Genomic DNA, 24,276 nt, shown 5'->3' with positions numbered 1-24,276 from the left:
CATGTTGATGGAAACTGGAGTCTTCAAGTCAGACTCTGGGGAGAAAGGCCTCCTGCACCATATGGAAGGTTAAAGCTCTGTGGAGGGTGGGCCTGTGACTGTAGGGTCCCAGGAATCCCCGGTCACCTGTACCCCTTCCCTGTGCTCACATGACCCCGTTGAGCCCCGGTACTCTCAGGACTCCAGTTTCTCCTCCTGAGTAAGCCTGAGCTGGGAGAGCACTGGCCATCACGCTGGGCTCCTCAGTGGCTGGGAGCCTGACTCTGGCACAAGCCTGGGCAGCCCCACTGCCCACTTCTTCCTCCCCAGTCATTGTGTTGCTGCTTCAGGCCTCTCTGTGTCCAGACTCTCCACTGCCCAGCCGGTGGCATCCTGACCCCACCTCACTCAAGGCCTTATCCCCAGAGATCTCTTCCCAAATCAAGAAGGCACATTTGCTTTAGGAAGCCCAGTCTCATGACACCTGTCCTGGAAACTGCATCTTTGACTCCAATTATTTCTCATCAACACCAGAGCCAACCCCTGACTCAACTGTTAATTAATTTCAGCTCATTTTATCTAAGAAATCATTCTCAGATGAGTTTCCCTTACCTTTATCCTCACTATCTTTGGGTCAAACAAAACACTATTTTCCCTTCTAGAGTGAATGTCAGCTATGAAGATACATATTTCCAATGCAATTTAAGAGGAGCCTCCTCAGAACACAGACCGATGGCGATCCAAACTCCGCTGGGGTGTGGGAAGCTGAAGAATAGTAATTATAGAGGCCACCACTTTCTTTCATTGCAAATATTCTAACTCTACATGCTTTATTTGATTTACCACAAAGGCTTTGCAGTTCTCAGTTGAAGAAATGAGGCTTAGAGGTAAGTGATCTGGACTTTGCTCAAGGTCACACCTGAGGTAGGTGAGCAGCCAGGACTGCAGGCCGGTGTGTCTGACCCCAGGAGAACAGGGATGTGCTGTCAAGACCGAGAGGTTCAGAGGTGGGGACACTCTCCTCCACGGATCTCCAGCATGAGAGCCCTTGTGCTCAAGAGATGCCTGACTGGTTACAGACACACCACAGCTTGTTCTCCTCACGTGAACAGTGTCTTGCAGAGTCCTTACCCTCAGTATCTGCTTCCTTAATAAATTCCCACATTGAAAACCCAGACTTCAATCCACATCACTTCTCACTCTTACATGTTTTCCTCTTCCTTTAGTCATCAAACTTGCAAGTCTGCTCACCTGCATGTTCTGCTTCCTCACTTCTGACTCACACTAGAACCCACACCAGCCTCACCTCTGTCCCCACCACTCAGCAAAACAGCTCTGGTCACCGCTGACCTCCATGGTGCCAACTGACAGGCTCCTGTTTCGTATCACGAAGGCTCTGAGACACGCTCAGCACAGTTGTCTTCTCCCTCCTTTCTGGTAGGTTCTCTCTTGGCTTTTGTTACCCTCCTTTTGTTTCCCTTTAATTTTCCTTTATCTCCTTAGTTGGGTCTTTTCATCTCCCCAAACCCTAAGGGTACTTCAGACTTGGTTAGGGGTTCTTACCTTTTTTTTCACTTTTTATGTCTATATTCTCCCCAACAAGTATAGCAAATAGTACCTATATGCTGATGGCTCTGAAAATTACACCTCCCCGCTCAGAACCTGATTTCCCAGATCTGTGCTTATACATTCGATTGGCCTCTAGACACCTCTGCTTGGACGGCTTCCAGAGATCTCACACTCAATGTGTCCCAAAGGGAACTCTCATCTGCCTCCAGAACTCTTCCCCCGCAGGCCCCTCCATTTCAGCAGATGACATCATTGTTTCCTCTGTTGCTCAGCCCAGAAATGGAGGAATGTCCTTGATGATTCCTTTCCCTTTACCCCACATCCAGTCCACTAACAAGTCCTGTGATTCAACTTCCAAAATTCATCTCTAGTCCATCAGCCTGCTCTCATATGCATCTCCGTGCTCCTGGACACACCATTTCTCACCTGGGTTCCTGCAACAGCTGTCTAACCAGTGTCCCCATCTTCGTGGCTTCCCACTCTGCTTACGTTGACTGTATCATTTTTCATCTAAACCAAGTCACTTTCTTGTGAGGAAAAGGGCATTACTGATGATTATACATGGATGGCAGGAATAAACTGAAACTGCCTGGGTAAAACAGAGCTTGTATTTACTCTACCTCTCAGTCTAGCAAACAAATCAGATCATGTCTCTTCCCTGCTTAAAATTCTTCCATGGGTCCCCATTTCCCTCAGAATGTAATCCAGCGTGAGCTGTCCCTGGCCACCCTCCAGCATCATCTCACGCCACACCCTCCCAGGCTCCCTGTCCTTCCATCTCACCAACAAGCCAAGCTTTTATTTGGCACAGGACCTTTGCATATGACATTTTCTCTGCTCAGAACATTCTTCTGCTTGCTCTTCACATGACTGGGTGTTTCTCACCTATGGAGGTCCCCTGAGATCACTCTTTCTTGAGAGAGGCCTTTCTGATCATCTTGGCTGATCTACACTGGTTATTCTGTACTTTTTGCCAATTTCAACATGTGGAATCTTTTATTAATTTTTTGGTTCATTCTCCTGATTTCTTTTGGACTTTGTTTTGGTCCATCTTCCTCCCTTTTATTATAGAATCAGTGAGAGAAGTGACCATTTCTTTCTTGTTTATATCTGAATATCCAGTCCTGGCACAGAATGGAATTTCAACGAGTGCTTATTGGAAATTAATAAATGAATAATTGAATTCATGTATTGTTTATTAGTTAGAAGTTTTCTGTCTAAGAAGGTCAGACTAGCTTTAAGAAACAGGAAGGAGCTAAGGAAGAGGGAGACGCTGAGATGAAGAAGGAACAGTAGAGCCAGGGGAAGCAGGAGGCAGGGGATCAAGCCCACAAGGGATGGTGGACCCCCAGGGGAGCAGAAACCTCTCTGGCTCTGAGAAAGAGACCAAGGTGAAGATCCTGGGGTTGGGGAAGCGGCACATGTGAGAGGAGCACATGGAACTTGTGAGAAGCCGTTTGTAGCTGCTCTTATTGCAGGTGACTCTCCCTGGGACTCGTTACACTCCAGGATATCTGCCCATTTTCTTGTCTGTCTTTAGAGCAAGTAGGTAGGAAACCCAAAGCCAAAGGCATGTCTCTCCTCCTGTGTGTCATCCTTGTATCCACAGTGCCTGTCACAGTGCCTCACAGATAGTCGTTGCTTTATGAATATATGTTGAATAAATGAAGTCTGAGAAAAGGTAGGGTTCAAAAGAGGTCACAACTGGTAGAGGGGTTTGAGAGTTGTAGAGAATATGGATGTTGGATACAAATTTGGATGTGCAGAATATGGTAATGAGTCACTTTGAAGTGACTATTAAATCTGTACTGAAAACATACTAAATACCAGCCAAAATGATATAATTTTACTTCATCATAAAAATAGTCATGTATGGATGTGAGAGTTGGACCATAAAGAAAGCTGAGTGCCGAAGAATTGATGCTCTTGAACTGTGGTGTTGCAGAAGACTCTTGAGAGTCCCTTGGATTGCGAGGAGATGAAACCAGTCCATCCTAAAGGAAATCAGTCCTGGATATTCATTGGAAGGACTGATGCTGAAGATGAAACTCCAATACTTTGGCCACCTGATGTGAAGAACTGACTCATTTGAAAAGACCCTGATGCCTAGAAAGATTGAAGGTGGGAGGAGAAGGGGACAAAGAGGATGAGATGGTTGGATGGCATTACCGACTCAATGGACATGACTTCGAGTAAACTCCAGGAGTTGGTGATGGACAGGGAAGCCTGGCGTGTTGCAGTCCATGGGGTTGCAAAGAGTCGGACACGACTGAGCGACTGAACTGAACTGAACTGAAAAATATTTTTTTCTAGTGATGCTTTGCATATTCCCTCACAGATATGAAAATTAGGAATCCTATATGCAAGAAATTAGTAGTCATTGTGGTAGCTGATGAGAAGTCTTAAAGAAGGAATAAATATTTTGAATGTCTGAGGTTCTGTGTCAACTATCTGAGGGGCAAGTTAGCAGAGAACACTGTGAGACTAAAGAAAGGCAAAAGCACACACTGGTTCTCTGACACTGAGACCCTTAGACTGAAAGATGTGTTACTATTTATATACCACCAAGAAAAATGTTACCATTTAAATTCAGACATAATGTTTTCTTATCACTGTGAATTTTTACTTTACACATTTTGAAGGGGTTCTTTTGGACTTAGATTTTAATCTTACATCACTCTTGTGTATAAGCAAAAAGGAAAGTATACACAAACACTAATCCTAAAGCAATGACAACTGTTTCACCAGTGCTTCCTGATAATTGGGGCTTCCCCTGTGGCTCAGTTGGTAAAGAATCTGCCTGCAATGGTGGAGACCTGGGTTCGATCTCTGGGTTGGGAAGATTCCCTGGAGAAATGAAAGGCTATCCGCTCCAGTAGTCTGTCCTGGAGAATTCCAAAGGACTGTATAGTTCATGGGGTTGCAAAGAGTTGGATCTGACTGAGCGACTTTCACTTTCACTTTTCACTTCCTGGTAATTAGTGAATGTAAGGCACGACCTAATTTCAGAAATAATCAAGAGATGTGTGTCTTAAAAAAACATAAATGTGTGTTATAAATTATGTAATATGTGTGTTATAAATTATGAAACTGTAATAAACCTAAACAGTTTCTCTCTCTCACTACATTTACTGAGAAGAAATAATAAGCTTCAAACTACTATTAATCACAAAATGTTTAAACATCTCGTAGGAATGTTAACCATTATCCTTGAAGCATGTGAGGACTGTCAGCTTGGCAAGCATTGCAGTGCTTACCTCATCTATGAGAACATCGGTTATAGAATGTGGAATTTGTTTGCTTACTATAACTGGTCTTGATTCATTGATTGGTGGCTGTACAAAGTTGTACTCCTTTTATAAGGCACAAAAATCCAGATTCTGTGCAGCTCTCTAAGGCTGCTGTATCTTCAAGATCCTGGCAGGAAAAGAGGACACCTTCAAAGAGGGTAATGTGAGGAAAGTTTCAGTTCAGTTCAGTCGCTCAGTCATGTCCTACTCTTTGCGTCCCCATGGACGCCAGGCTTCCCTGTCCATCACCAACTCTTGGAGCTTGCTTAAACTCATGTCCATCTTGTCGGTGATGCCATCCAACCATCTCAGCCTCTGTCGTCCCCTTCTCCTGCCTTCAATCTTTCCCAGCATCAGGGTCTTTTTCAATGAATCAGTGCTTCTTGAGGAGAGATTAATTAGAGTCTATTCCCAAGGCGTCGGTACAGCCTCAGGAGATCAGAAGAGATGGTGCAATTCCTTGATCTAGAAATTACCTGTGGGCTTCCCTGCTGGCTCAGACGGTAAAGAATCCGCCAGCAATGCGGAAGACCTGGGTTCGATCCCTGGGTTGGGAAGATCTCCTAGAGAAGGGCATGGCAACCCTCTCTAGTATTCTTGCCTGGAGAACCCTATGGACAGAGGACCCTGGTGGGCTACAGTCCATGGGGTCGCAAAGAGTTGGACACGACTGAGTGACTAAGCAGAGCACAGAAATTACCTGTGGGGGTGGGGTGGGGTTGGTGTAATCTCCCTTAGTCCTGAAGGGCTAGAGGAGGGAGTGATTACAGATTCTGTGGGTGCGGGGGAGTGGGAGAAGGAGAGAGACAGAGACAAGGACACAGAGAAGTGTGTGGAGAGGGGTGCTTGACAGGAGTTGTGCCTTTGATTGAGGGGCGCAGCCAGTCTGTGGTGATCCCTCCCTGAAGAAGTTGTAAGACTGAATCAACAAAAGCCCCTCCCCTCTCTCCCCAGCTCCTGGCCAGGTTCCCTATTGTCCAAATCCAGCCAGGGCCAGAGCAAAGGGCTCAGCTGACCTAGTCTGGACAGGCCAGGGTAGAAAGCGGGATGGAGAGTGAGTGATTGGTGGGGCAAACAGGAGATGCCCACACAGCTGAAAAAGCTGATTTCACAACTGGAGGATTTAGGGTAATGAACTTGTGTCCAAGACTCTCTTGCAGCATAATAGTGATGTGAGGACTGCCTGCCCACCCTCCCCTCCCAGGTCACAAAGTCCAATGCTGACAGATGTTCCCAGTGTTGCAGTGCAATCAGAGGGCAAGGTGGGAGGACATGGGAAAGAGTGGCTATTGTTTGGATGGCCCTGCAACTAAGGCTAACTCTTACTATGTACAGATTCAAAACACTCTAGTTCTTCAAGAGTACGTATTATCTTCATATACCCAGTTTACAGAGGATTCTCAATTTAGGGGACTTTTAACTAGTGGATTTATTTTCCAAACTCTGCTTTCCACTGTGATTTTTCAAACGTTCGTCTTGATCTTTATCATTTGGGTCATTTTCATTACAAGTCATTGCAGCACTGTTTCAACCTTCAGCATTCTATCTGCTTTAATGTTTTCCATCCCTCCCCCTCCTACCAACCTCCTTGTTGGCTAGATTTGTAGCTGGAGGCACTTGGAGGGTGAGGGTACAGACAGCTCTTTCTCTATTCCTCCTGTTCCAGCAATGAGGAGGCGTGCATAGAAGGCCAGTTCTGAGGTATCTTCCCACCACACCTCTCAGATTCTGCACTGGGAGGTTCGTAAAGGTGAGATGTGTTTCTAACTGATGTTGATATTCTTTGTCCAGGTGAGGGCCTCTCAGAGGTGGTGGACATGGTGGTGCTCCTGAGGTGAAGTCCAGCTTCACACCACCCATAAGCCATGGGGAACCTTCCCAGAGAGGAGGTTATCCACAATGGGTTCTGATGACAGTGCACATTCCAAGGCCCCTCCCTACCTGAGGTGTCACCTCACCTGGCCCAGTACTGCCTTTTCTCTAACCTCACTGGTCTTTCCAGCGGAATCCAGTGGACCCCCCCAGAATGTCCGGGGGCCTCTTCTCTTCCTGCAGAGATGGCAGAGGGGAAAAGGCTCACCCCATCTCCTTCCTAGTCACACTCCACCACTGCCTTTTCAACTCTACTGGCATGGGTGCTCCATCTTTAGAAACTTCCAGAATATTCACAGCTCCTACACATGTAAACTCTCTCAAGAACTCACCACATTGCCCTCTGCTTGGAGAGGGGCATCAGAATGAGCTGGTAGTGTCTGCAGTGAGCACACACCTGGGCTGAGAGATGAACAGGCATTTTTGTTTTCTTCTTGGCACTCTGAATCAATCTCCAGAAATCACCTGCCTCCACAAATACCGTACTCCCCAGGAGACTGACAACCCTGCCGTCTCCCCTCCCCCTCCTTGGGCATCTCCTGCGTGGACCAGAGGTGGGATGGAGGGGGGGTGTTGACTGTGGAGGCCGGCGCTGCTGCCTCTTCCTCAGCTTTGGGAGCTTACCACGTCTGGCGCTGCTTCCTGGATGCCCTCTCTAGGGGATGGGGTACTCAGAGCCACTGTCCTCAGCTGTGGGTGATGGAAAAGAAGCAGCACTCAAAAGCCTGTTTTCACACCTGGGTGCCAAGGGAGCTCTTGCACAATTCTCTAGTTTCCCAGGTTCACTTTTTGGAATCTGTAATTATGGAAAAGAGCCCAGTCCTCTCTGAGAACAGTGTGTTCAGTTTACACACACATTTAGTATCGATGGAGTCTTGTCAAACCACACTGTGTAACACATGTTTGCAAACCCTCCTGTGAATGATTCACTCGTATGTTTCCTGAAAGAATTGGGCAAATGGACAAGAACTCGGGCTGGCCAGAGTGCCTTGTTCCTGAACCATCTGACCTGGGAGGAGCCAGTGCACTGAGACCTTCCTTTACTCTCTGCAGGGTGGACTTAGGACTCTCCAAAATAGTCTCACGTGGCGTCTGAAAAAACCTCACTTTACCCTTCCAGTAAAGATGTGGACAGAACTCCTTCATCCTTCTGTTGACTCTTCAGCTCCCACTTCATGCTCCCCAAGGACACGGCAGGAGCTGGGCCAGGTCCTGGGGATCTGAGACAGACAAGACCAGTGCTCTCACGTGAGGAACATTCCACTGGAGAGTTATGATTAAGCTAATCAGGATTTAAGAGAACTGAATTAAAATATATCGTATATTTATTTATGTGCCAAAACATGCAATGTGTGCTCTGTGACCTGAGGCTAAGAATCCCAAGGCTCCATCCTCACAGACTAGATCTGAATTTCAGCTTTCACTGTGACAGGTAAGGGTAGTAAAATGCATACATCATCATGGTAAGTTGTGCAGTGAGAAAGCAGAACATAAAATGATAGTATTGTTCATATGTGTTCATATGTCTACATCCACTTAGATAATGGACTGGAAACATAAAGTTTCTACAGAGGTTCTTCCTGCCCCTCCCCCTCTCATCCAGGCTCAGGAAATTAGTATTGCTTTTATTTTCATCTTTATACTTATTTTATATTGTTCAATTTTCCTTGCTGAAGATGTTCATTCAGTGAGATTCATCAAGCCTGGCTGTGTTGAGGCTTTTCCTAGGCACAGGGTATGGTGGTGGAGAAAACCAACAACTTACTTCCTGTCCTCATTGGGATGAGATACGGAAAAACAGCATCTGTCCATTTACACTATAGTTTACACATATATGCTTCTCTGTCTACACACAACCCCACAACATCACTAAATGTGCAAACACATATATACACATAAATAATGCACATGAATTAATAAAGATTATGATAAGATAAAAATTGATAAATGTGTCAGAATCACAAGTAAGAATTCATAATGGAAAATAATAGGGAAAGGATATCAGTAATTTCATGTTCCATATTCCATCTGTTAATAATCCTATTGTGACCTTTTGTTTTCCATATGATTTCTTTTTCTCTCAGGAACCTCTTTTATGGTTAAACACTGTGGTTTTAGCAGTTGGCCTGGGAAACAACAGGCCCTACTAATCTCTGGAGAAAGAATTTTCCCCAAGATAAGAAGTAGAAAATGTTCCATCTCTCCTGCAACTGCAAGAATAGCAAATAGAAGAACAAAACCTGTATCGACAAAGGTTATTTCTATCAAAGGAGTTTTTTTTTTAAATAACAACAAAAGCGATGTCAGAGATAGTCACTATGTCCTGTGACAGCAACCCTCTAATATTTTATTTATAATTTAGATATTAATTTATGTCTTTGAAGCAAAATTCTTTTCTGATGGAAGCTGTTAGCCTGTAAAAGTGGATAGCTGGTTCATGCCAAGGTAACAGCACAGAGCCATAGAAATCCTCACCATTGCTGTAGGGTGTGTGAGCTGGGCTGCCTTCCTGGACAGCAGAGTGACTCTTAACTGTGAAACTAAGGGTATGCACACTTGCTCTGTCCCTCCTGTGATACACATGGCACAACGCAGATATCGTTTGTATTGATCTGACACTTACAACATGGCCGCTTGTCAGTTTATTTCTCTGGTTATTTTGTGAATTTATCTCTTATTGCATGTTGTCTGTAAACTATTTTTTTTCTAACACTTCATCCATTTTTCTATTGGGGCTGCCATCTTTTCCTTACTGACTCATAGAAGTTCCTTGTATTTTTGAAATATTAATCCCTTGCCATATTTTAAATATCATCTTTTCCCATTCTCTATCTACAACTATGTTCTTATTGTTGATGTAATCAAATTCACCACTTCCTGATTTTGGGTTTGTGCCTTTGAAATTTAAGAATTTCTACACCATCTCTAGATCACAAATATATTCTTTGACATTATTTTTTATTAACTTTACAGTTTATCTTACATTTACATATTTAACACATCTGAAGTCGACTTACGTATGTGTATTAGGTAAGGATCTAATTTTCTAGGCAAGAATACTGGAGTGGGTTGCCATTCCCTTCTCCAGGGGATCTTCCCAACCCAGGGATTTAACCTGAGTCTCCTGCATTACAGGCAGATTCTTTACCATCTGAGCCATCAGAGAAGCCCTATTAGGTAAGGGCCCAGCTTTATTTTTCTCTTTCCAAAACTATCAAACCATCCTATCTTTAATGATTTGTGATGTCTTCTTGATCATATACTAAGGTCCTATACATGTGGCCCTAGCTCTGCACTCTCTATTCTGTCCCATTGGTAGATGTGTCTTTAGTTGAGCAAATACTATTTATATTATTGTATTTTGCTGTTTATCTTAACACCTGGTGTGGTAAGTTCCTCCTCTTAATACCTTCTGTTTTTGAGGCTGACTTTTTTATGCATCGACTTTTATTTCTGTATGTGAATTTTGGAGTAATCATTTTCTGTTCCAGAAAAATTCAATGGAAATTTTCAATATTACATGTGTGGATTAATCTGGGGTCAAATTAACATCCTTAATGTTAAGTCATCCCATAAGTGAGCTAGAAACTTCTTTCCATGTTTGAATCATCTTTAAAGGTGTTTGTTAGAGGTCTGACACCTTCTCCATTGCAGTTCTGTGAATTACTGGTGAAAGTAATTGCTAGGAATTTTATAGTTTTGCTGTTACTATAAATAGTTTATTGTTTTGGTCACGCTTTCTATTTGGGTATTTCTACTATGGAAAAACCTGTTGGTTTTTGGATCAAATGTGAGCCATCTTATTAAATTTTCCTATTAATTGGAGTAATTGGTTGATTTTGAGGTTTGGGGAGTTGATGATTATAGTAATGGAAATGATGACAGTTTTATCTCTGCCTTTCCAATCCTGATATCTCTTCTTTCTTTTTATTTTCTATGCATTGGTCAGGGCTTCCAGAACTGTGTTAGACAATAGTGGTGACAGTGGGCATTCTTTGCTCATTCCTGATTCTTCAAGTGATGGGCTAAAAGTTTTTCCATTATAAAATCTGTTAATGTTATGTAATTAATTTAATTTTAATTTTACTTCATCTTAATTTTATAAAATTAAGAAAGTTCCCTTTGAAATGTAATTTTCTAAAGGATTTTTCTCTTTTAAAAAATTCTTCTTATTGTTGATTTATAATGTCATGTTAGTTTCTGTATACAGAAAGTATAGCAATTAGATATATAACCACTAATTTTTACATTCTTTCCACATATAGGTCATTGCAGAGTATTAAGAAGAGTTCCCTCTGCTATATGGTAGGTCCTTATTTATCTATTTTATATATACAATTATGTATTTGTCAATCCCTGTCTCCCAATTTATTCCTCCCCACCCCTTGCTTTATCCCCTGGACAATACGAGGTTTTTTCCCTACATCTGTGACTCTATCTTAAAGGATTTTTTAAAAGAAACATAACCTCGGCTTCATCAAACTCTTTTTTGATCAATCAAGATAATATTATTTTTCTCCTTTAGGCTAATAATGTGATGAATTACATTAATTGTAGTCATAATGTTGATCAATTCTTGAATTCTAAGAGGAAACCTCACTCAGTTATGAGGAATTTTTAATGCTCATATTTGGTTTGGTAACACCATGCTCTGTTTGAATTGTTTGCACCTTTAGAGGTAAAATGGGACTACTGTTTTCTTGTATTGCCCATCTCTTACTTTAGAATCAAGTTACTCTACTTCTTTAAAATGAGCTGTGTATTTTTACCCTTGATTAGTTTTCTACACCAACCTGTGTAACATACTGTTAACTGTCCCCTGAGATTTTAGCAAACTCTCCTGGAAAATCACTGGTCTTAGTAGAGAGTATTGGGGAGAAGAGATCTGTGACAGCCACTTTTGCTTATTTAATACTTAACTAACTCCCTAAAGACATCTATGTCTCTTTGCAACAACAACAGCAACAACAAAAAAGGTGCTTACTCAAAGTTTGAGGCTGTTCCTTCATCTAAATTAGCAAATGATGTGTCACTGTGAGTTGATTAAATGGAGATCTGAGGCTCCATATTAAGTTTAACTTTGAACCGGGAAAAGAGGAATTCAGATTAATCTGACTCACTTGGGTCTGTGTGGAGAGTCTACCTCTGTGAACTGGTTTTAACCAGCTCAGAATAATGCTGCTGAAGACCTTTTATGCTGAGAGATACTAGAGTCATTGCAAAGGGTTTCATGTTGTGCTGTGTTGTAGCTGTTGTTGGTGTTGACTGTTGTGGCCTCTGCCAGAAGTCACTGGGTGTACAGGCGTGGAATGCAGGTGTTGTCCTAGGTGTGAGTCGCCAGCAGTTGGCTGAGAGGAGAAACGTGGTGGATCTGGTCTCTTAGACGGTTGTTTCCAGGTTTGGAGTGACGGGCGTCAGATTTGTGTGCGATTCTAGGAAGTCGGTTTTTCCTTATGACACCAGAAGTCAGTGGAGGCTGTTTTCCTACATTCTTGGACCAGGGGCAGAGTGAGGAGCCCCCCAAAGCAGAGATGACCCCCTCCTAGCAGGTCACCTCAGAATCAGGGTCTGCTGCCCTCTACCAGATAAACATAGAGATCCTCAGGAAGCTCTGAGCAGCTGTGTAGTATGTTTCCTTCTTCTGATGTGTCGATTCCAATACTCATGTGTCTTTTCTTTTTTTGAGGAAAAAAAAACATGAAGCCATGTAATCAATAATATACACAGCATTAATAATTTCTTCAGTGCTATTTTCTTTCAATCTCCCTGGTGAACTGAAGGATGAAGAGGAGGGAAGCCAGCCTTTCTAGTCCTAAAGCTGTGTTTCTTTTCCTTTGGTAAACTGTGAACTTCACAGGCCTGTCTCTCTCTCGGGGCTATGTAGTAGAATTCCAGGGTTTGGCTTTAGAGAAGCTACCCGTCCTCCCAACTGCTGGTGAAAGAAGCACTGTCAATGTGAGGAGAGACTATCCCCTCTTCTCCTGCAGCTGCAACAAATACAGGAGGTTTCTCTATACCATAAACTTTGGGACCTAGGCCCCAAGTGTTATTCATGATCAGGGTATCCTGTGGGGTTGTGGTTTTTGTTGCAAAGCTTTGGTGTTCTTCTCTTCCACTTAATTATAACAGAAAATGAAGGTCTCTTAAACCTCTCAGTAGTCTTATCACACATGGCTATTAGGGGAGGGGTACTTTCTAATTTATTATATACACCAAAAATAAAACAATTTGCTAATTGTCACTCACTATTAACTATTAATTGGAGACAACAGACATTAGCAGAGTCCATCTCTGCAAACCAGGACACAACTTCACATGGAGACTCCTGGGAAATCCCTTTAAGGCCTGAAGGTTCTGAAATCGCCATGACAGGATGGTTTTCTTCTGTGGGACAAACAAGTGAAAAGAGTTGACTTCCCCTGTTGTCTATTGTTCTAAGCATGGCCCTACAATGAACTGGGTGTTCCTTCCAGGAAGACTGAGTGCCGTAAGTGACAAGGAAGAGAACTTGCAATGCTTGACTTGGTGTCTAGAAATTTTTGCTTTGTCTCTAATGATTTAATCAAAGAACAAATGACCGTAATGATGCAAGAGAGTGGGAAGTGGAATTCCAGTATTGAATGGCTCCAAATAGAATCAAAGAGTTGCAAAAGAATGTGATCACTGGCCCATGATTTCTGCCCCAAGGAAGGTAGAAGGGATGTGGACATCACAGCCCCGGCTCTATGGAGCAGCCCCAGGGCACGTCCAGGGCCGATGACTATAGATGGTTGACAACATCCCCTCTCCCCACCATGTCTACTCCTGGGACCAAGTCAGCTAAGCCAGCTCAGGGACCTAGACTACCCTGACCTCAGGGAACCCCAACTTTCCCAAGGAGTGTAAGTTCTGTTCAGAAAATTTAAATATTGCTTAGCTTTGCCCTGGATAAAAACCAAACAGACAGAGCAATCCTTTAGACAGTTATCTGCCCTATACGTTCATCTCACTACACCTACAGGAAATAAAATATGTCCCAGACACAGAAAGAGGCATCATCCTATTTCTGAGAAGTTCTAATCTAAGACAGGGCTTCTCAGGTGGCTCAGTGGTAAAGAATCCGCCTGCAATGCAGGAGACGTGGGTTCGATCCCTGGGTCAGGAAGATCTCCTGGAGAAGGAAATCTTCACGCACTCCAGTACTCTTCCCTGGAAAATCCCACAAAGGAGTCTGAGGGGCTATAGCCCATGGAGTCACTAAAGAGTTGGACACGAACTTAGTGACTCAGCAAACAACAAATCTAAGACCACGGTTCCCAGCCCATGTGTCATCCTCGCCTGGTGATCTTCCTCCTGGGCCAGCGCTCTTCTTTCTAATGCCCTGCTCATATTTCCCTGAGTCTTGTAACAAATTGGAAATGCTTCACCCTCCTTCCTCTTGGGATTACTACTTGAGCACAAGTCCCATGTCCTTCCAGACTCTAATTTACCATCTCCCCACGTCTCAGTTCGCACGTCCCCGAGATTTGCTTGCATCTGTCTTGGAGATCGCTTCCCTGTGTCTCCAACGCACGGCTCACATCCTTCTCTCCTGTGAGCACTCCAGGCAAGAATCCTGAGGCGGTGCTCCTGGGCTGGGCCTTACTTGCCCTCCTGCTGTCCTCAGGCCTCCAATCCAGGGTCCCACTGTCAGGAAGAGCAGTTCCATGTCCTCTGGGTCCCCACCATCTCTGACATATTACACATGCATCATCCCTTCTCCTCTGGGAAATCCAGTGACCTTTGAGATTTCCCTTTTGGATGAAGAGGCAGAGATGGGGCAAGGAATTCATCAGAGACGCCATCCCTGTGAGAGCACCTGCATGAAATTTCCTCCCAAGATTATCTTCCTGAACTCACAGAATAAAGCCCAGTCCTGCTTTTCTGATTGATACAGCTATTCTCTGCCATCATATGCTCCAGTATTCTTGTGATAAATCAGTTTTCTCTGTATCCTTCCTGAATCTTCTATCCTGGTAATTTAACAGACACCTGAACTTTTCCTGTTCATTTTTATGGTGTCATTTCTATACAGTATCACAGCAGATTTCTACACTATAGTTCATCCTTCCTGGGATTACAATGACCTCTCAATATGACCTACTGTTACGACCATCAACAGCATCTGATCATGAATACCCTTGAATTTGGAAGACTCCCTTTTCCAGTGCTGAATACACCCCATGTGGGTGCTGGAAGTTTGATTTTCCCGAGTTTGTGTCTCCTTCCTTTCCTGCTGCTGTAGCCTGAGATCCCAGCTTCATCCTGAGCTGTCCCTTATAAGGGATCCGTTCTGCTGTTCCATTTGCCCTGTTGCTCACATTCTTTACTCAACTCTCTCTTTCTAATGTTAGTCTTTAGAATTCCCAGGTGGCTCAGGTGGTAAAGAATCCACATGCAGTGCAAGAGACCCAGATTCGATCCCTGGGTCAGGAAGCTCCCCTGGAGAAGGCAATGGTTACCCACTCCAGTATTCTTGCCTGGGGAGTCCCATGGAGAGAGGAGCCTGGTGGATTACAGTTCATGGGGCCCCAAAGAGTCAGATGCAACTGAGCACCTAAGCACAAACACCCTTCACAACAAATGTCAGTACACTACTGTGGGAGATGAAAAAAACATTTGCCACTGGAATGAGACTTGAAATGGAAAGAAAAGCTCAACATGCTACATTCTGAAAACTTCCAGATTGCACAATCTTGGAAAATTAGACGTGAGTGAAAAATAACTCTGTTGTTTTGGATATTGTGTTCTGGTCAGGGGGGATTTCCCAAACTTTCTTTCCTTCTTTCTCTTTTTTTGCTTCCACCCCATTTCTCATTTGCTCCACTGGCCGAGTGTCAGTATATAAAGCACCGGCCCTGTCTCCCAGGCAGGCAGCACAGGCAGCTCAGCTTCAACAGGAGCCTCAGCAGGAGGGCACGGCCAAAGGTGAGGTGCTAGAACTTTCCAACACTTTTCATCTTCGGAGACTTTCTCTGCACCAGCATTCTTGTGCTGCAGCCCAACTCTCTGCTTCCTTCTTGAATCTGACTTATTCATTCTGACCATTAGAATCCACCAGATATGAGCACTTCAGGGAGTAGGGCTCTCCTCGTCTGCTTCTTCTGTGAAGGCAGTGATGAGGTGAGTACGCGGTCCACAGACACCTGTGCCTTGTTCACCTCGTCTCACATCACAGAGAGGCGGCATGAACACACTGCTCATGGCTTTGGGAAACCTGCAGTGCAGCTGTGTTTCCAGCTGATAGAGGATGACTGGACTGGAAAGTGGTTTATGCTAAAAGCACGTTGCAATCCTTCATGCAGGAAATCACCAGGATTCCCAGGATTCAGTGAAAATGAGAGCTGGATCCTCTGTGTTACAAACTATCATCTATCTATCGAGATAAAATTCAGAGGGATTTATGTTTGAAATGTAAGAGTGTATCCACATTACAACCCAGCCCCAAGCCCTATCATTCTTGGTTGAGTTCGCTCATCTCTCTGTTGCAGGATGAAACTTTCCACGGGCATCATTTTCTGCTTCCTGATCCTGGGCGTCAGCAGCCAGACATGGGGGACATTCCTCAAGGAAGCTGGTCAAGGTAAGGACCAAAGGATGGGCCAGGGGAGACTGTGTCTGCTTTCCCAGGATTCACCTTAGCAGAGGACACATCCCCACAAGGCAAAGGCCACAGGTGGGCAGAAAACGAGCTTAGTTTTCATGGTAGCACTTCTCGAGGCTTTTCTGGTCAGCTTTGCACTCTTTTTGGGGATCTCCAAGCCAGAGGCCATATAAAGTTTGAGCCCCAACTTTCAGCAGGAGTGAGCCTGACTTTCTGTAGGAGTGAGGAAGACATCTGGGGGGCGGGGTGCATGTTCCCAAAATACCAGGAAGGCTCTGCTGCCCCCTCGCGGGCAACTAGAGATGGCTCATTTCCAAGTCTCCTGTAGCCATGAAGTGGGAGCAACCGCGGAATACTTATAACTAAAATACCTGATTTTTTAGTAGCTAGTCCGGACTGTCTAAGGGCTTTACAAGCAGGAATCGACTCGTTTTCCTCCTCAGGGTTTAATCCTTGAGTCCTGCAATGTAGAGACCATTACCCCTTATCAGAGAAGCTGCGGCCCCAAGAGATTAAGATAAGTTCCAACGTCCTCCAGCAGAGCGGGATTGAACCCAGCATCCTGAGACCTTGCTGTTAACCTCGGCCCTTCCACTGCCTCCCAGACAAGAGTACGTGTGGAGGGTGAGGGGTCTGTGAACACGCGTCCTGCTCTTTATCTGAGCAAATGGCAGAGAATGGGCGTTGGTGCCTTTGGAAGGAAACCCGGTAGAGTTCCCCTCCCCACAGTAAATGGCACCATGAGTTTCCTCAATGATGGTACTACTGAGGCCGAGACCTGGCGAGAACCCTACAGCAAGAGACATAGACCTGACTAGACAGAGCAAACTGGCCGTAATTTATTTCCCAAAACTATTTGGTGTTGTTATTTTTCTGATAATTACTGAATAATTGTTTTAAGAGTTTGCTCTAAATTCTGTCTAAATTCACACAGACCCAGATAGAAATATCTTTTCATCTCTTGGGTCAGTGTTGTTCAAGGGGCCCTCTAGGATGACTTGCATGAGAATCACCCTTGGTCTGGGTGCTTTGTGGAATGCAGGTGCCTGGATGCACACACAGTTCCTTCCCTGAACCACAGTCCCTGGGGCTCTCTGCAAATCTGTCCATTATTAAGCACCCCACTTGATTTTGTGCACAGTAAATATTGAGAATCACTACCTGGTTTTGCACCCAAGGGACAAATACTGTGCATTTGGCAGTACTTATTAAGTGACTCTAGACTCCCGGGAACTATTTAAATCTGTAACTCAGGATGAATAGCTATAGAAAGAATATTATACCCCTTAACAAAACTACGAACTTCCCTAGTGGCTCCGACAGTAAAGTGTCTGCCTACAATCTGGGAGACCCAGGTTCGATCCCTGGGTTGGGAAGATCCCCTGGAGAAGGAAATGGCCAACCACTCCAGTACTTTAACCTGGAAAATCCCATGGATGGAGGAGCCTGGCGGGCTACAGTCCATGGGGTCGCAAAGAGTCGGACACGACTGAGCGACTTCACTTTCTTTCTTTCAACAAAACTATTTTTCTGAACGCTGGAAATAGCTAATACCTAAAATAAAGATAAGTTATCTCAGAGATATTACATAAACTATGATTATAATCCATGTTTTATTTTCCTCTTTTCCCTAATGAGCGAATCTTCTAAACCTTTGCCATTTTATTCTATCTAGGTTGGGTTTTCTGCCCATGTCTCCCTGATCTTCATCCTACTTTAGTTACTTTATTTATTTATTTTTTGCCCTACTCTTCTAAGGGCCAGAGGGGTGATAGTATAGTAAGCACCTACAATGTTCTATAAACTCAACCTGTATTTCCCCAGTTCTTCTGCATAACCACCCTGAGGGAGGCATTACTCCTCCACTTTACTGGAGAGGACACTGAACTTTAGAGCTGGTGATTAAGTTGCCCTTTTTCTGCATCTGATTACCCTGTTTCTTCAAAGCCCTCTTAGGGAACTCACCTTTATCACCTGCTGATTGAATTCTGACGGTTGCCCATGTGCAAACATGTCCTGAGTATTCAGATGTACTCAGGCCCGAGTTAGTCCCCAGGGCTGGATTTCTCCCCTTGATCAGGCTGGGAGTATCCTATATCCACAGCTTTTCTCAGTATCGTCCTTCTTCTCAAGCTCTGGTCAGAGCCTTTCCTGCATCTTTCCAGGTGGAGGTTCATTGTATAAGCAAACATCCCTTAAAGAAAGAGCGTTGACCTCTCTTCACACACCACACACCTCCAGAAACAAAGTTCCAACAGACTTAGAATGAAATCAAACAGCATAAAACTTGCACCAAGGGTGATACTCACAGCTTCAGACCAGGGAGGTAAGTGAGAAGTAAGGAAACATTCATTTCAAGCCAATATAACAATCTCCAAGGGATTAGTCGAAGGCTGAGACCTAGAATCAGTGGGAGAAATTACTTATTTCTCTCTCTCACCAAAACATGATCACATTCATCTCATCATTTTCTTTTCTTCCCAGGGGCTAAAGACATGTGGAGAGCCTACTCTGACATGAAAGAAGCCAACTACAAAGGTGCAGACAAATACTTCCACGCCCGCGGAAACTATGATGCTGCCCAAAGGGGACCAGGGGGTGCCTGGGCTGCTAAAGTGATCAGGTACCAGGGCCTCTGGGTTGCGGGGATAGGTGAGCAGAGCTCGGCTGCCTTGGACAACCTGGAGGGGCCAAGCCCTGGAGAACTTTCCTGTAGGGCTGTGGGCCCTCCTACTATTAAACACCCTCCTGCTCTGTGCCCAGTGTGAGGGCTGAGAGGTTGAGGAGCAGAGCAAGGCTGGTGGGACAGGCGACTCTCCACCCTCCCCCTATGGGTGCTGTTCACCCAGCACAGGGCTGAGGTGGGCTGAGCCCAGGGAGCCTCAGGGTTGTAGCCCCTGTTTCCTCGGCTCCTCTCAGGGTCATTGATCCCTTGGAAAGAGGAGAGATGGGGAGGGTGGGGCTGTGGCTCATAGTCCTGGATTAATCCCCTCCCTGCCTTCCTCCTTTCCAGTAACGCCAGAGAAACTATTCAGGGAATCACAGACCCTCTGCTTAAGGGTATGACCAGGGAGCAGGTACGAAAGGACTCGAAGGCCGACCAGTTTGCCAACGAATGGGGCCGGAGCGGCAAAGACCCCAACCACTTCAGACCTGCTGGCCTGCCTGACAAGTACTGAGCTGCGTCTCTGTCTGCTCAGGAGACAGGGCTGTGAGTCCTCAAGGGCAGGACACTGACCTGGAGAGTTTTCTGTCCACAGAAGACAGCAGATCTAATAAATGCTTAAGAGATGGAATATTGAGAACTGTGTGTCATTCTTTGGTATAAGGACAGCCTGTTAGTTCCAGGACTGATGGCAGGACACCCACGTGAAGGCTGAGCCTGTGGCTGTGTGTTTGGTTCACAGACACAATCTCAGCATCATTCAGGACAGACCCCCTCTCCAGCCTTCCTCTAATCAGACCCGCTCCCTCTCCAGGCCCCTCTGGTTACACTGGGGCTATCTCCAGGCCCTTCTCTGTCAGGCCTTCTCACTCCCTGCAGTTGTGTCCTATCACCTTCTCTGTCCCGGGGTCTAGTCCCCTAGCTTGTCCCTGGTGCTCTCTGTGTCGGGGCATGGATGCAGCCACAGGAGGATGGACGGTGGGATCCTGCTCCAGAAACTGCCACCTTGATCTTCTGTTCATCACTCAGCAGCACCTACAAGTCCAACTATGAACCACTTTCTGTCTGTGCATCCAGAACCGCCTCCAGTGCTGCTTCCCTTTACTCTATTTTCCTTGCTTTATAGAAGTTCCTAGGAACAAACATGTCAAGAAGTGGAGGAATAGTTACAACATCAAAATTCAAAGTCAGGAGGCTTTGTTTGCTTTGGATATGATTCACGTCCTTGAGAGGAAGTCATTTGCCCCTCCTGGTCCTTTCTCAACCCAGGGACGCCAGCAGCAGTTACTTCTTATTGAGGGAAACTGTCTCTTATGGAAGGCGTCTGGGTCTGTTAGAGCACAGGAATTACGAGTGACTCTGTGAATCATAACAGTACTGAATATGGAAACACATCATACACATAAATAATGCACATGAATTACAGAGATTGTGATAAAATGAAAATTGATAAATGTAGCAGAATCACAAGCAAAATTCATAGTGGAAAATAAAAGGGAATGAATGTAAGTAATCTTCATGTTCCACATTCCCTGTTTTGTTGCTGTTGTCCAGTCTCTAAGCCATGTCCGACTCTTAGGGACTCCATGGACTGCAGCATGCCAAGCTTCTCTGTCCTTCACTATCACTTGGAGTTTGCTCAAACTTGTGTCCATTGAGTCTGTGATGCCATTCAGCCATCTCATTCCTCTGTGGCCCCCTTGTCCTCCTGCCCTCAGTCTTTCCCAGCATCAGGGTCTTTTCCAGTGAGTCAGCCGTTCCCAGCAGGTGGCCAGAGTATGGAGCTTCAGCTTCAGCATCAGTCTTTACAATGAATATTCAGGGTTGATTTCCTTTAGGATTGACTGGTTTGATCTCCTTTGATCAAAGGATTGATTAAAGGAGTTTGATCTGCTCTCGAAAGGACATTCCATATTCTGTCTGTAAATGTTCCATATTCTATCTGTTAATAATCCTATTCTGACCTTTTCTTTTCTATATGATTTCTTTTTCTCTCAGGACTGAATCTCTTTCAGGGTTGAACAGTGTGTTTCTAGCACTTAGCATTGAAGACTATGCTGCTGCTGCTGCTGCTAAGTCACTTCAGTCGTGTCCGACTCTGTGCAACCCCATAGACGGCAACCCATCAGGCTCCGCCGTCCCTGGGATTCTCCAGGCAAGAACACTGGAGTGGGTTGCCATTTCCTTCTCAAGTGCATGAAAGGGAAAATTGAAAGTGAAGTTGCTCAGTCGTGTCCGACTTTTAGCGACCCCATGGACTGTAGCCTACCAGGCTCCTCCGTCCGTGGGGTTTTCCAGGCAAGAGTACTGGACTGGGGTGCCATTGCCTTCTCCAAAGACTATAGGCCCTACTAATCTTTGGAGAAAGAAGTTTCCTCAAGATAAGAAATAGAAATGTCCCGTCTCTCCTGCAGCTGCAAGAATAGCAGATAGAACAAAAACTGTATCTACAAAAATTATTTCTAACTAGGGAGGTTTTGTTTTTTAGAACAACAACAAAAGAGATATCAGAGATTGTCACTATGTCCTGTGAGAGCAACCCTGTAATAAAAGATTTAATTTTATTTAGACATTAATCTGTGTACTTGAAGCAAAATTATTTTTTGATGGAAGCTGTTAGACTGGAAAAGGCTTCCTAAGTAACTCAGTGGTAAAGAACCCACCTGCCAATGCAGGAGACATGGGTTTGATCCCTGGGTCAGGAAGATCCCCTGGAGAAGGAAATGGCAACCTGTTCTAGGATTCTTACCTGCGAAATCCCATGGACAGAGGAGCCTGGCAAGCTAGAGTCCATGGGATGGTGAAAGGGTCAGACACGAATGAGCAACTAAATGGCAACAACAACGACATTAGACTGGAAAAACAGAGAGCTGGCTCATGCCCAGGCAAGGGCAGGGAGTGGGCTGGGCTCACTCCTGGACAGTAGTGTGACACTTCACTGTGAAACTAAGGTGGTGCACACCAGCCCTATCCCTCCTTTGATACACACGGCATGGTGCAGATATCATTTTTTTCTGGTCTAATTCATATAATGTAACTGCTTATTTGCATTTTTATGGTTGCTAACGATTTGTGCATCTGTTTGTAAGCTTATTGCTTATTATGTGAGGTCTGTAAACTATTTTTTCTATCCCTTCACCCGTTTTTCTTTCGAGGTTGTTGTCTTTTCCTTAACGACTCATGGAAATTCCTTGTATATTTGAAATATTAATCCCTTGCCATATTTTAGACATTGTCTTTTCCCGTTCTCTATCTGAAAATAAATTCTTAATTTTCATAAAATTCACCATTTTCTGCCTTATGTTTTGTGCTTTTGAAGTTTTATTTAAGAATTTTCCCCATCTCTGGATCACAAATATATACGTTGATACTCGTTTCTATGAAGTTTATAGTTCTACCCTCACATTTACATATTTAACACTTCTATAATAGAGTTTACATTTATGTGTAAATTAGGATCCAGTTTTTCCTCTTTCCAAAACTAATAAACAAACCATCCTGTCTTCAGTGATTTGTGATGTCTCCTCCATCACATACTAACATCCTACACATGTGGCCCTAACTCCATGCTCTCTGTTCTGTCCCATTGGTCAGAATGGGAATATCCTTTACCTTTTCATTATTACATCCAGGTCTGACAGCACATTGTACCAATGTTCACAGCCCCAGCAAATCTTCTTCATCAGGCTGTTTCACTTGGGCTGATGCAAACTGACTCCAATCTTCTGCTGGGTTTTGTGCCAAGAGACCTTGGTTTTCCTGTCAGTCAGATTGCCTCATACCGGGTTAATCAGCACTAGTACTGAAGATATTATACATTTTCTCCCATTTAAAATCTTGTCGAAGTTAATATAAATTGAGGGAATCCATCGTGGTTCTTTTACAAGTTTGAGGAGTTGGTAGAATATCGAGGTTACCTAACATCTTACAGGGATAAAGTAAATAGTAGATACTCCATCTATTGTCTCACCCTTTTCATGCCATTTACAAAGTTTATTTATTTATTTTGACTGTGCTGGGTCGCCAAGGCTGCTCTCAGGCTTTCTCTAGTTGCAGCGAGTGGGGGCTCCTCTTCTTTGCCATGCTCAAGCTTCTCATTGCAGTGGCCTCTCTTGTTGCAGCGCACAGGCTCTAGGCTCTCAGACTTCAGTAGCTGTGGTGCATGAGTTGCCCCAAGGCATGTGAAATCTTCCTGGACTAGGGATCAACCTGTGTTGCCTGCATTGGCAGGCGGACTTCCAACCACTGTACCACCAGGGAAGTCCGCTTATTGTTTTAAATTAACCAAGATGTGGACAGTCTTCTCTTGATGGATGTCTAATTTCAGCCTTTCATTTGTGAGGCTAACTCCTTTCCAGTGATGGTACTTTGCAGGCTGTATTATTGGAAATAGTGTCCTAGATTACTGTAAAAAATTTAAACTATGTATCAACACAATAACTGTCACATATTTTCTGCAATGCAAGAAAAGGGAAATGGCCATTAAAGAATACTCCATTTAGGTCTTTTCAGAACACCTTCCTCAAGTTCTGTTTTCTAATTCATAACTTCAAGAATAAAAACATTCAATTCCTGAAACATTTAATCACATTAATAATTTAAAAATAACTGGGCTCTTAAGATGCAGAAATTTTCAAGGATTTGTTATCGGTCTTTATGAAGGGGATCTCAATAATAATTTTTTTTTCAGAATCTATTTTAAAAATAAACTCAGAATTTTTCTCTTTAATTGTAAATAAGTTATTAAATGTAACTTCTGCTCCAGGGAATACCTGAATTTGATTATCCTTCTAATATATATTTTATGGTGTGTGAAAATTATGTTTATTATTTTTTTCTATATTATAAATTAACACAGGATTCCAAAATTTTAAAAGCTCCAAAAATTTAAAAGCTCTAAATAAAGGGAAAGTTACTGTATTAGACAAGGTTCTTCAGAGTAACAGAACCAATGGGGTATGCATGTGTGTGTATATATATATATATACACACACATATAAATATCTATGTGTATATATGATGACTTGTTTTATATATATATATAGATTTGTTATATATTTATATTTGTTATACATACACATATATATGTATATATATATATTTGTTATACACACATATATATGTATATATATATTTGTTATGAAAAATTGGCTCGTGTGATTATGGAGGTTAAATTTCAATTCTGCTAACTGCAAGCTGGAGACCCATGAAAGTTGGTGCTATAATTCTAGACCAAGTCTGAAGGCCTGGGGATCTGAGAGCCAATAGCATAAATCCCA

General features: G+C 43.8%; 1 protein-coding gene across 5 annotated transcripts; it reads left to right on the top strand.

Annotated features, from left to right (window-relative positions):
- Positions 1 to 6,090: 6,090 nt before the first annotated feature.
- Positions 6,091 to 19,628, top strand: LOC145523405 (serum amyloid A-3 protein-like). Of its 5 annotated transcripts, XM_081533633.1 has the most exons (8): positions 6,091 to 6,199; positions 6,505 to 6,588; positions 7,764 to 8,142; positions 8,795 to 8,964; positions 10,976 to 11,015; positions 16,220 to 16,311; positions 18,817 to 18,955; positions 19,346 to 19,628. In XM_081533633.1, exons 6-8 carry the CDS (start codon positions 16,221 to 16,223, stop codon positions 19,509 to 19,511), a joined length of 396 nt encoding a protein of 131 aa, XP_081389759.1. In that variant the 5' UTR covers positions 6,091 to 6,199; positions 6,505 to 6,588; positions 7,764 to 8,142; positions 8,795 to 8,964; positions 10,976 to 11,015; position 16,220; the 3' UTR covers positions 19,512 to 19,628. The 5 variants fall into 5 exon arrangements, with proteins under 5 accessions (XP_081389759.1, XP_081389757.1, XP_081389761.1 ...); XM_081533631.1 differs by lacking the exon at positions 8,795 to 8,964; XM_081533635.1 differs by lacking the exons at positions 6,091 to 6,199; positions 6,505 to 6,588; positions 7,764 to 8,142 and adding an exon at positions 9,846 to 9,887 and having other exon boundaries at positions 8,795 to 9,740.
- The last annotated feature ends 4,648 nt before the right edge of the window (positions 19,629 to 24,276 follow it).

This window comes from Giraffa tippelskirchi, chromosome 10, assembly GCF_054371585.1.
Source record: "Giraffa tippelskirchi isolate mGirTip1 chromosome 10, T2T-mGirTip1v1.2.pri, whole genome shotgun sequence".
NCBI classification, from domain to species: Eukaryota; Metazoa; Chordata; class Mammalia; order Artiodactyla; family Giraffidae; genus Giraffa; species Giraffa tippelskirchi.
This window is presented reverse-complemented; position numbering and strand designations above follow the sequence as displayed.

Bases quoted from the DNA above. Each gene is read 5' to 3' on its own strand.
- LOC145523405 (XM_081533630.1), top strand. The intron at 16,312-18,816 runs GTAAGGACCAAA...TTTTCTTCCCAG, and splicing joins CCTCAAGGAAGCTGGTCAAG to GGGCTAAAGACATGTGGAGA. The intron at 18,956-19,345 runs GTACCAGGGCCT...CCTCCTTTCCAG, and splicing joins TGGGCTGCTAAAGTGATCAG to TAACGCCAGAGAAACTATTC.